General features: G+C 41.0%; 2 protein-coding genes across 2 annotated transcripts in view; both read right to left on the bottom strand.

The window, feature by feature from the left end:
- Positions 1-4,400, bottom strand: part of mfsd3 (major facilitator superfamily domain containing 3) — an 11,593-nt gene extending 7,193 nt beyond the window's left edge. The window contains exons 1-2 of the mRNA XM_046035015.1: positions 4,233-4,400; positions 2,916-3,738 (exon numbers count right to left, since the gene is read on the bottom strand). Coding sequence (XP_045890971.1) covers positions 2,916-3,615 — 700 coding nt within the window. The 5' untranslated portion in view covers positions 3,616-3,738; positions 4,233-4,400. The remainder of the gene's footprint in view (positions 1-2,915; positions 3,739-4,232) is intronic.
- A 1,228-nt stretch (positions 4,401-5,628) lies between these two features.
- On the bottom strand, positions 5,629-10,829 carry anxa1a (annexin A1a). The gene is made up of 12 exons (XM_046035662.1): positions 10,717-10,829; positions 10,027-10,107; positions 9,217-9,307; positions 8,802-8,896; positions 8,592-8,705; positions 8,051-8,141; positions 7,798-7,877; positions 6,781-6,925; positions 6,600-6,695; positions 6,437-6,495; positions 6,210-6,332; positions 5,629-6,118 (listed from the first exon to the last, which is right to left on the bottom strand). The coding sequence occupies exons 2-12, from the start codon at positions 10,084-10,086 to the stop codon at positions 6,059-6,061; spliced, it is 1,014 nt and encodes a 337-aa protein (XP_045891618.1). The 5' UTR covers positions 10,087-10,107; positions 10,717-10,829; the 3' UTR covers positions 5,629-6,058.
- Positions 10,830-12,659: the final 1,830 nt, after the last annotated feature.

The raw sequence follows: 12,659 nt of genomic DNA, 5'->3' as shown, positions 1-12,659 counted from the left end.
CTGGTTTAAGGACCATGGTGTCCCTGTTCTTAATTGGCCAGCAAACTCGCCTGACCTTAACCCTATAGAAAATCTATGGGGTATTGTGAAGAGGAAGATGCGATACGCCAGACCCAACAATGCAGAAGAGCTGAAGGCCACTATCAGACCAACCTGGGCTCTCATAACACCTGAGCAGTGCCACAGACTGATCGACTCCATGCCACGCCGCATTGCTGCAGTAATTCAGGCAAAAGGAGCCCCAACTAAGTATTGAGTGCTGTACATACTCATACTTTTCATGTTCATACTTTTCAGTTGGCCAACATTTCTAAAAATCCTTTTTTTGTATTGGTCTTAAGTAATTTTCTAATTTTCAGAGATACTGAATTTGGGATTTTCATTAGTTGTCAGTTTTAATCATCACAGTTAAATGAAATAAACATTTGAAATATATCAGTCTGTGTGTAATGAATGAATAGAATATCCAAGTTTCACTTTTTGAATGGAATTACTCAATAAATCAACTTTTTGATGATATTCTAATTATATGTCCAGCACCTGTACAGGACTACTGACTCCCAGCCGTTAGAAAGAACCAGCTCCGATGTGTTGCAAACAGTATCAGTTAAATACAGTTTTGCAGTTAATTACAAAAAATATTATGAGAATAATTGAGGACTAGCAATACAAAGCATTTCAATTCAAAGCATTTCAGGTGTTGGATGTAAATGACAAAGGTAAATATAATGATGTTCCTCAGTTTATAATATCTAAAAAGATAATAAGGCTTGCCATTTTTAGCTGCTTAGTGGTTTAGCATCTTCACATGCAAGCACAGAAGTGAACAGGTCTCGTTTCCCCATGTATGGGAAAACATACACTGAACAAAATTATAAACAACACTTTTGTTTTTGCCCCCATTCATCATAAGCTGAACTGAAATATCTAAGACTTTCTCTATGTACACAAAAGGCCTATTTCTCTCAAATATTGTTCACACATCTGCCAAAATCTGTGTTAGTGAGTACTTCTCCTTTGCAGAGATAATCCATCCACCTCACAGGTATGGCATATCAAGCTACTGATCAGACAGCATGGGTATTGCACAGGTTTGCCTTAGGCTGGCCACAATAAAAGGCCTCCCTCCGTCCCTGCAAGTCCACCCAGACTATTCTCCCATCATGTCCGTGGCTTCAGATGGCAGAGGGGTCACAGTTCGAACACAAGGCTCTGTGTCTAGGGGAGGCACTGTGTTGGACTAACTAGTTCATTAGGGTAAGATGGGGGAGAGGGGGCCGGGTTCAGACAGGCAGCTCACCGGTCTCACACAAAAATACCCCACACACCCCTTGAACAAAAACAATACTGTCTCACATAGGCAATTATGCTGGCACATCCGGGCCAAATATAAAATATTACACAATCCTCTTTTTTCCTGCAAAGGTAGGAAAGGTTTAGACTACTACAACAACAAAGGCTAACAAGGGACAATGCTGTTAATGAATCTACAGAGCTCAATCACGACACTGAAAACACTTAAAGCAATTCTTGTCGTAATCATAAGCATCAGCCGATAGTGTGATTGCGTGTTCATGTCACAGAGAGAGTGTTGGGGAGGGGGGTGTTGCTCCCTAGACAGATTAGGGGGTCGGGCCAGCGTTCATATTTTGTCTAGTAGTGTTGTCTGCTGGGGCTCATCCGATTACTGAGCCACTCTTAACACTCTCTAACACACACAATTTCTAAACAAAGGCATATACATTCAAGCACATACACAAGTAAACACTATGCAAATGTGAGGAGACAATTATATTCCCACCACCCACACACAGAAACACACACACATAAACACACATAAGCATGATGCACTGTCTTTCATTTCAGTTTCTGAACGCAACAGACACAAAGACACTCTAATCCTTACATAATCCCCTTCTGCTACCAAACACCAAACTCTGGTCATATCAACTCTCTCTCTCTCCCACACTTGACTGATCCAAACCTACTTTAAATTGTTTCTTTCTTATTGGACCTAACTCATTCACATACAAAAACCTTGTGCAAGAACGTAACGTGCATTCAAACTAATATTGCATTCTCATTTGAAGTGCCTTAGGTTTGTATTTGTATAATTGTAATCTGCTTTATTTTAGCAGAGCCTGTATTTTTCAATGTACATACAGGACCTGCTAAGACTCAATAAATTTTAAAAACTTCCGCAACTTCTTCAATACGCCCATTTCTGAGTTAAGTCATTATCAACGCACCAACAGAGACATCTAGTGGTGAGCTCTGGGCCCTACAAGAAGGCAGGAGCACAAATAAAAAAAGACTCAGGAAATAGAATATAATAATATAACTTTTCATTGCATCAGGGGAAGTCTTTTTTTTCCTGTCTCATAAGCCCAGTTATAGGCAGATGGGCTGGGAGAGCTAGTATTTGCTTATTTCTGTGCTTCTTCTTTCTTCCTTTACCAGTGTCGATCAAATGAACTGCATGAAATAAGAGCTGGAATTATTAGTCGGTTAATCAATTAGTCGATTGAAAAAAAAAATCAATTCAATCAAAAACACCTACCATCCTCTGGTTCCAGCCTCTCCAATGTGAGGATTTGCTGCTTTTCTCTGTTTTATATCATAGTAAACTGAATAACGTTGGGTTTTGAAGACATTTGAAGACGTCACCTTAAAAAATGTGATGGACATTTGTCACTCTATTGTGATATTTTATAGATCACACAATTAATACAGAACATAACTGACAGATTAATCATTACTGAAAATAATCAGCCATCAATGCAAAGTACAGTTTCAGGATTCATATTAGACCTCAATAGAAAAGATTAAGATTAAAAATTAACAGGATCGTGGTCTCCGGTATTTAAATCTTTTCTTTTCAATGTAAACAAGTGTTTGCTATTAATCTGACTCACCTAGTTTGTATGTCAGCACATACAGGATTGTCCAAGGGGTGCCAGGCACTGCCAGCAGCTTCCTCCACACCCTCCATGGCCTCATGGCGTCTGCTCCCTGCCCTCCCCTCCTGCTGCCATCTGCTTGCTGGCCCCTCAAACTCTCATCATCCAGCACAGGGGCCCCCCACACAAACAGAGCCACGCCCGCGTACACAAACGTCAGCAGCATAAACATCCAGCTCCATCCAGCCACGTCAATCACAGCCAGCAGCCCCCCTCCAGCAAACACAGATCCAGCTTTATAGCCCACGACCTGGGCTGTATTGCCAAGCCCCAGCTCCCCGCGACCTTTCAACAACCCCACCGCGGCCCCATCTACAGCAATATCTTGTACGGAGGCCAAGGTGTTCATGGCCAGCAGGGTTCCTGCTACTCCCCAGATATGTGCTTCCGGGGCCAAGGCAGCACTGGAGAGGCATGTCAGAGCCAGGCCAGAAACTGTGCCCACCAGCCAGCGACGCTTGGTGCCGACCCGGTCCACCAAAGGGGCCCAGAACACCTTGAGGACCCAGGGGAAGTAGAGGATCTTGGTGAAACCGATGCGGGTGAGGGAGTGACCAGCTCCACGCAGGAAGACAGGAAGCAAGGAAGACTGGAGACCATAGGGGATGCCCTGGACAAAGTAAAGCAGGCCAAGGAAGACCAGTTTATCATTCATGATCCAACCTCCAAAAGTGATCCTCAGACACTGCAGCGGTGCATCGGTGAGGTCATTGTCATTATCTTTGGTTGTGTTGGGATCACTTCAAATGGACTGACTGACCCAGATGAACTGACTGACCTGAAATGAAAAGACAGAGTGTGAGGTTCAGTTTAATTGGTGTTGAACGTATAATGTTGTTGTGGAAGACATGGGGAGGCTAAAGTCTTCCACAGCTCCTGCAAGCAGCCTTAAAAGGACGTGTCTCTACTGCTGTTTTACTGCCAGCTCAGTTATCAGTAACATTAATCTGGCTATGGTTAGCTCCTCAATGTCAAATGACTTAACACATAAACATGTTCAATATCACGCTGACCACATGTGTTTTCATCATTTAACTTGTATCAAAACACAGACGTGACTTTGGACTTATGGTATTTTGTTAACAGGTAAAGTTACAATAGTTAAGTTTGCTGCCAAACTGAATGACTAGCTACCGTTAGCTTGCTAACTTGCTGTCATGCTAAGCTTCTTTGTAAACGAACAGCTTTACAACACATTTGTATCGCATGTCAGTTTTGCTGCGATCAGAAAAACTGTTCCCTATCTATTATGAAGTAAATCTTAACACATACTGGGAAAGAAAGTTGGTTATCCTAGCCTTAGCCAACCGAAGAAGATGCTCCGCTTGTTTTATAGTTGGGGTACGTATGAGCAGTGAGGTTGCCAGGTTCTGTGACAGCAATCCCCCTTTTGCGGATGGCAAATCGAGACGGGGTCGTGTCTGTTTCGTTCTGTAAAAGCCACAGTGCCAGCTTTCTATCTACGCTCTTTAACTCTTTGATACATTTCCACGCAGGAAAAATATATTTATGACCCAGCTGGCAACACTACATCCCCTAATCTCACTACAATAGCTGCATTTGAGGGGGCAGATCCTTTACTTCAGTAAAAGTACTGATACCACACTGTAAAAATACAACTTTACAAGTAAAAGTCCTGCTTTGAAAATATTACTTATATGAAATAATTAGGTATAGTAGGTATATTATATAAGTATAATTAGGGAAAGATTATTGTAAAAACAAAAGTAAAAGTACTCACTTCACGAAAGTGGCCCATGTGACTGTGTGTGTGTGTGAGTGTGTGTGTGTGTGTATATAATATACCCATGCATCGTCAACCGCTTATTCTGCGTACAGGGTAGCAGGAGGGCTGGAGCCAATCCCAGATGACATCGGGCGAAAGGCGGGGTACACCCTAGACAGGTCACCAGTCCATCGCAGGGCCACACATAGACAAACAACCACTACACTCACATCCACACCTAAGGACAATTTTATCAAGGACAGCAACTAATGATTGTTTTCATTATAATCTGCTGATTGTTTACTTGATTTAATCAATTCATTGTTTGGCTTGTAAAAAATGATTAAACTGTGAGAATTACCTTCACAGTCACCCAGAGCCTAAAGAGACACATTCAAAATGCTTGTTTTGTCAAACCAACAATACAAAGCTCAATATCATTAATACATATATTGAAATTAATACAGTATAAAAAAGGTAAAGCAGCAAAATCCTCACATTTGTGAAGCTAGAACCATGAGTTGGTGAAAAATTACCTTATCAGTTTGCAATCATTGAGGACACTGATTAATCGACTAATCATTTCAGCTGTACATAAACGTGCATAAACGTTTTGACAGTTCAATTCAAAACATCACATTTTTTAAGCTTGTATGGTTTGTATGCAAAAATCTGAATTTGTAAAGTAACTAAAGCTATCAAATAATAGTGTAAAGAACAGACTCAAGTAAAGTACCTAAAAGTGTGTACTGGAGTAATGTACTTAGTAACTGTCCACTAATGTCTATCACCCATTCTGTTTGTGAGTCATCATTCACTCTTTATTAATGTTTGCACATTAATGTGCCACTGCTGTGTTAATTGTCTTACATGATTTCTACATTATGGATCTGCCCAGGGCCAAAACGTGTGCATGTGCAAAGAACCAAAACCACTCAGATGGGCCTTCATACAATAAGCTTTTATTTGTAGGATGTCCAAGCTTCTTCAAGGGTAGGCCTACTTCTGCCTGAATATGATTGTTAAATTGTGTTCTGTATACATCTGTTAGCAGCTGCACTGACTTTAGCTTCTCTTCGAGCACCAGATATGAGAATCTATTGAGTGCAAAGCTAAGTCTGTCCCAGAGCATCAGGTCCACTAGCATACTGCTGCCAGATCTATACTGAAATAAGAGTTTTGGAATGTATAGGAACAACTAAAACATCTGCTGAAGCAGTGCTGAGTCCATGTTATTTTCTAGATGTCATGAAAGTCACAAAGAAACACAGTCTCCACAAAAGCATAGGGCACAATATGTGTCATGAGATTATAGGTGATTTTCCACAGCTGGATCTTCAGTTGTATGAGCCTTGGTCCCACTGATTGGCTATTAGTTTTCACCCCCACAGAGAGCAAGCAGAATCTTCTCATAGTCTCCTTCAGTGTCATCCTGAAAGAAAGAAAAAACATATGTATACCACAAAAAATCTGACATCTACCATGGGTCTATTGTCATTATCAGTGATCAGATGTTCGCTCACCAGAATATCCTGGTAGAGTGTTTTGCCGTAGGTTTTCTTGTACTCATCCTTGATCCGTTTCATGTCAATTTCAGAGCGGCTCACCATGATGCGGGTCAGGATACTTTTGCGGGTACCTTTACCCTGATAGGCAGAAAAGAGGCAGTCAGGAAAGGCCATGGGTAGCAGGCATTGTATCTTGTATATGTTTGTTCTTCTTAATGCGTAGTAGCCTATACATACTGTACCTTCATTGCCAAGTAGAGCTTCTCAGAAAAGAACGCAGGCCTGCTTCCAGCACACTTCACTATAGTTATTTAAAGAAAAATCTCATGGTTAAATCAAGTCTGTGCATAAATCACTGGATGAATGAGCAGGTAATAAAGTTAGATTAGAGGTTTGCGCCTTTACCTACTGCTGTGAGACAATTTTCAATATCTCCCTTCATCTCCAGGTCGATAGCTTTAGCCATGTCCACTTTGCTGTACTTTGAGTACCTGTCAAATACTGAAAGGAGAAGAAGTAGTGTCAGAGCTGACAAGATGGGGGGAAAAAAACAGATTTTACTGAACAGGACGGCGAGCCAACTAACCTTTACGGAGATGAGGGGCACTCCTGGAGGTGAGGATCTCAATGAAGGCGGAGGCATCTGTCCCCTTCCTCCCCTCACCAGCCTCGTACAGAGCCCTGGCATCGCTGTCAACCAGCTGCTCAGAAACTCCTTCAGTCCGACTGGCCTGTGAAAAAGACAAACAGAACAACAGAGCTGAACACAACTAGTCCTTAAAATGTGCAAGTAATTATTATACTGAATATTAATTTAGTCTGTACACAATTAGCAGTAGAAGGTGACCACCTACAATGTTATAAGACAGGAAGGGAGGACCTAGGTATTACACTTCAGTTTGATGTGTCACACTGTAGTGGAGTGTACTGCTGTGCAAGCCTGATTAATTGTGGAACTGAGAACTATACAACTAACTGTCATAGCCAGCATATCATACTGTGAATGGAGCAAAACAGAAAGGATATGATTAGAATCTTTGTTACTTATTTCTACATTGTGATTGTGAAACTTGAAATGTGATGTTATTGCTCTATTTCTATTTTAATGCAGTCCTCATTTATAGTTGACTGTAGTGCTTGTACCATAAACATATGCTGGTGCATGAAAACTAAAAAAGTGGTAAAGGCAGAACAGAAATATTATTTGAGTAAAATATAAGGTGAATGTGCTTTATATGTGCTTATCTGTCTTACAGATAGTGAAGCCAAGTATTATGCTTTAAAAGCAGAATAAGCACAAAGAAATAGGTTGTATATTGGATTAATTTACTTGCCAGACTGTTTGACAATATGCAACTTATTTTCAGGAAACCCAAATATAAAGCTATCAAAAGGTTCAATTGTTAACTTGTATTGTGTTAGCATGTGTGTATCAAGGGAGTTAGTTTGTTTAGTTTTTATAAATCACTGTCACTGTAGCAGCTACAGCACAACAGGGGGTTTTGTGTTGCCTCAGAACTTAATGCATCCTCGTGACTGAATAAGTGTCTGTGAAGGTGTCTTCAAAATCCTGTAACTAGTACACAATGAAACACACACATACCTTGCACAGTGCAAGGAGGGCAGCCCTGAAATCTCCTCCAGTGTCAGATTTGATGTCGTCCTCCAGCTCCTTCTTGTAGTCTTGGCAACAAAAATAAATAAATCACAACATAAACATCAAGGATATACAATGATGTTCTTCTCCCATATCCCAGACATTGTTGTTTTCCACTGTCACATGCTGTATCACTTCTATTTCCAAACACTAGCTTGCGGAAACTAAAGATTTTTGCTTAAAATGTGTTGGCACGCACCTTCCTTGTAAGCTTTCTTTATTTCCAGGATCTGTCTGTTGTTTCTGGAAGCCAGAATCTCTATCAGGGTGTCCTCGTCTGTGCCCAGACCCTAAGAAGAAGGATGGATACAATGATACAGAGAAAAGAAAAAAAACACTCCTTTTATCCCGCTGTTAAGAAAACAATACATGAATATGTGGAAGTGGGTGGATATCATTATGCACCAAAAGTAACATTTGCCTCGAATGTGTTCAAATGTGCTTGGTTTCTCATCATTAGAGTAATTTATACATTTATATTAGTGTTTCTTATTAAGGGAGACTGTTTGTATTTGGGTGGGGGAGGGGGCTATACTTGTGGGGTCCAACAGCTTTGTGGGGACCAAAATGCTGGATCCCACAAGTTTAAAGTTAAGATTTAGGTTAGGGTTATGGTAAGGGTTAAGGTTAGGCATCTAGTTGTGAATGTTAAGGTTAGGGTGAGGGGAGAGGGAACGCATTTTGTCAATGACCGCCCCCCACAAAGATAGTGACACGAGGGTGTGTGTGTGTGTGTCTACCTTCATAGCCTTTTTCAGCTGCTGGGCATCGTATTGGGCTGGTGTTTTAAGCAGAGCCAAAACCACATCCTCCAGATCTCCCTTCAGAGCGCTCTTCAGTGCTGGTTCCAGAGGCTACAAGTGAACAACTGATGAGTAAATATAGCATTTGAGAGCATGTCATTGCGGTGTGTATCTCTGCATGTAGAACAAAAACTTTCTAACTCTTACCTTGCCACTGGCCTGCTGGTACGCCGCTTTGATCTGCTGTCTCTGCTCGTTACTCCTTTTCACCAGAATTTCAATAATGGTGTTCTCATCCACACCTGTACAAAGAAAGTGTTAAGTAAAATCATCATTTACATTATTCTGCATCTCTATAACAGAGACAAATGTATACTTAAATGTAGATTTCAGTCCTTATAGTATTGGTAACTTTGTATTTCAGTGTGAGGGTCCATACAAGGACAAGAGTGAGACCACGAGTAATTACACTGTTAGTAGTAGGCCTAATGGTGCATGATGGCCAGCAGAGGGTGTTATTACAGCAAAAGCCAGCATGTCAAGGTTCTAACAGAGCCACATTGCAAAGCCAAAACATGTTCACACACGCTCCAAAGTTACCCTGTGCGCATTTCAAGTTCACCTTTTGCCTTGATGGCCTTGTCCAAGACTGCTGCATCTCCACTGGGGCTGAAATTGGGCGCTGCGATCACTGTCCCCTCGTTCTTTAGGAGCTGAGAGACACAACACAGATTATTGTGTGTTTGGTAATTATTAAAAACTATATAATAGTTCTGCTTAGTGATGTGCACAAGTTGGGCTGCAAAAGGGTTAAATAAAATCACAGTTTTTTCTCACCCTTACACATCCCCTGCATCTATCCGCCAGACATAAAAGAATATAACTGAGATATATTGTATTCGCCCTGCCCTCACAGTCTCTGCCCCTACTCCCCAATGCCTGCAAAGACCACAACAGTGGCTTTTAAAATGCCTGTTCACGCCCCAGATGGACTAAATTGAAGAATAATGGGAGAGTGGGCCAGCACAGACTGAAATCATGCAAGATTACCTTTTGCAACTTTCACTTTAAGAAACCAGTCTGGAGAGATTCTAAAGGGAGGGGTGCAAATTCTTGCTTCTATGAGTCACACACACTCACAAGACTTATGGTCATCTTCCTCATTGCATATCATCTTTATAGTGCAGGTTCCCTTTCACTTTAAAACTTTTCTCATCTGTCTGCTCTGCCCACTCCTTATTCCTTCCTTCCCTCCTTCCACCTTTAAATTTCCCACTGGATCATTCTTTTACCTCACTACACTTCTCTCTCTCCCTCGCTCTGAACTCTGCCTGATAAAATTTTCCACCCTAGCATACCACAGGAAGTAAAAAAAAGAAAAAGGAAAAAACAGTGGTTGGCCTTAGCAACTGGAACAGAAACAGTTACATACTGAGTCATCGGGCATGCCCATATACACAGTCTGCTGCAAGAAGGCTTGGATGAAAGACATGGTGGGACTGCCGGAGTCTGTCTGTAGGGGGAGAGGACAGCGGAAGAGAAGCACTGATGTGATCCGTGTATAGAAAGTAGTTTGCAAGTTGATGATCTTAAGATTAACTAAAACAAAGTCCACTAAACACAATGTAGATAGTATTCAAAGAAGAAATTATCACTCTTTTATTGATTCTACTAGAGTAAAGTTCGTAAAAAGTTCGTCTGGTAAACTTGTTAAGAAAGAAAGAAAAAAAAAAACATCATCCACTCCTAGAGAGGACATGCATGTGCATATTTACAGTAGGTTTATGAAGTAGTTTTCAACAATGACAAGCATGTGTAGACTGCCTGGCCACACCCACGCTCAACTCAGGCTCTTTCAATGTGCTTTAATATTGATACTGAGTAACAACTTTGCTGCGTAATTACACCAGCACACACTTTACTTCACTTTGCGTGAAATGAGTAGGCCTATATCCCAAAATTTGTCGCGACTGTTTTCCCAACCACATCCGCATAGATTGCATCAATACCTTAAAGTAGAGTGGACTTAAAACCTTTGCATCTCGTACCAAACTTCACCAAACACTCAAACCAAAAGTTGGAGAAGAGATCTGAGAATCTTCATCGAACGAAAATTACTTACCGTGCGGCCTTAGATGAAAGAAGTTTGTCTCTCTGGGGTTCCAGGGGCGTTGTAGCGACAGAGAGAATATATTTATACCCATGACAAACCCCACCTAGTAACTGGCCCTGCCCATGCTCCCCTCCACAGCTGCAATTGGACTGAACCGCTGTCTGCCTCAGCAGAGCGCAACGGAGCTCCATCCAAAACGCCTCGCCGTGCGTCATGCTGCTTACTTGAAAACATATGCTGCTTTCAGGTCGTAAGCTTTCATAAAAAGCGGATCTCTTGGAAAATCACTAACACATACAATAGGCTAAATCTGGGTCTTACGGAGTAATGTGATGTCCCAATACATTTACATTTACTCATTTAGCTGACGTTTTTATCCAAAGTAACTTACAATTGCTGTTATGTCCAAGGTCGCAATGCAATATTCCAACAGAGGAATTTATTGTAATGTTTACTGTTTGCTGTCTGTTATTAACTTTTGAGATGAACATGAGATTGTGTTGTTTCTTCAAATTTTAGATGTGAATTTTGCATTTAAAAGTTTCCTGCAAATGAATATTCATAATTTTGTGAACACTTTTAGTGCTAGTATTGCTCGATCACTCGGTATCTGTGGCCCATTTGCTTCTATTGATGTGTTTGGTAGAAGTTCAGTGCAAGTAAGCATAACTCTTATATAATGTAACAATTAATTTGTGTTCTGTTTAGGGCTCTACATTGAAACATATACATGTTTTTTTTTCATGTGTTTCCACAGCTCCACAGATAATGTATTCACTGCTCGAATCCGGAGTGTCCCCAGCATAGGGGATAAATACATGTTATTGCTGTTTGCTAGAATAAAGAATGAAGTAGGAATCTCTACATTTGACATTGCTGCTGTTATCTCTCCTCTTGCAGAAATGTTATCAGGAGGTTACATAATAAAAAACAAATGAATCCATGGCCCACTGCATATCGGTGCACCTCAGCATAACAATACCTGAAGGGATGACTGAGCACAGACAACCTTAACATTCCTCAAAGGAGTCTGCCTTTGGTCTGATGAGGCAATGAGTTTCTTCAAGGTGTGGCATGTTGTCATGACATCACGGCCAGGACCTGACGCTACCTGCTGTCTACGTGCCTCAGCCAGGATAATGACACATTTGACTGATGACAGCATCATTCGAGCCTAGTCATACTTTTTCATCACACTAAACAATCATGTAAACGTTTCCTTCACAGAAGAACATTTTGTCCAGACCTTTTCCTGTTGGGACCAGTGCATTTGTGTTGGATAGATGGAATCTTATTTGCCAAATTGGACCGAAATCTCTAATCTTTAATTTGACATAGTAACACCGTGTACATCCATAGTGAAATATGGTGAGCACAGGGTTTGAATTGTGAAAAAGGAAGGAGGGGCTAAAGCTGTATTTTCATTAAAGTGGCATCATGGGTGGATTTATCTCTAAGCAAGGTGTGTTAAACAGATGGTCAAGCTGTGATCCAAATGTTCCAAATGAGTCTCTTGATCTAAAAAAGAAAGGAAAAGCCTCATAGAAGAGCATGACCATAAGATTATATTCCACATTTACTTCTTTCAGAGGTAAATGGACACAGTACTTTAGCAAATATATAAAAACTGAAACATCTGATGTTTTGTCTTCATCACAACAAATCTGCATAAACATATGCTAAATTTCTGATAGTCCTCTGTGGAGTTCACCTGGATGTAGGTGACTTATTTATTCCCTTGACCCTAACAATTGAGGAAAGTGTGGGGTCTCCAGGAAAACAAACAGAAACAGTGAAGTGAGTAAAGTGTGTATGAACTGTGTGTGAAAGAGCATCCAGTTACAATCTCTATCTTACACACAGGAAACCTGAGGACTGTTTCAGGCATCTTTTTATCTGCAGGCTCTGTGGGGTTTAAGCCAGTACCTGGTGAAACTCCATATCTGCAGGTT

This window comes from Micropterus dolomieu, linkage group LG21 (assembly GCF_021292245.1).
Source record: "Micropterus dolomieu isolate WLL.071019.BEF.003 ecotype Adirondacks linkage group LG21, ASM2129224v1, whole genome shotgun sequence".
Taxonomy (NCBI): Eukaryota; Metazoa; Chordata; class Actinopteri; order Centrarchiformes; family Centrarchidae; genus Micropterus; species Micropterus dolomieu.
Note: the sequence above shows the minus strand (reverse complement) of the source record. Positions and strands in the feature narration are given on the sequence as shown.

Bases quoted from the DNA above. Each gene is read 5' to 3' on its own strand.
- anxa1a (XM_046035662.1), bottom strand. From the start codon at position 10,086: ATGTCTTTCATCCAAGCCTTCTTGCAGCAGACTGTGTATATGGGCATG. The intron at 9,308-10,026 runs GTATGTAACTGT...TGTGTCTCTCAG, and splicing joins TGGGCATGCCCGATGACTCA to CTCCTAAAGAACGAGGGGAC. The intron at 8,897-9,216 runs GTGAACTTGAAA...TTCTTTGTACAG, and splicing joins CAAGGCCATCAAGGCAAAAG to GTGTGGATGAGAACACCATT.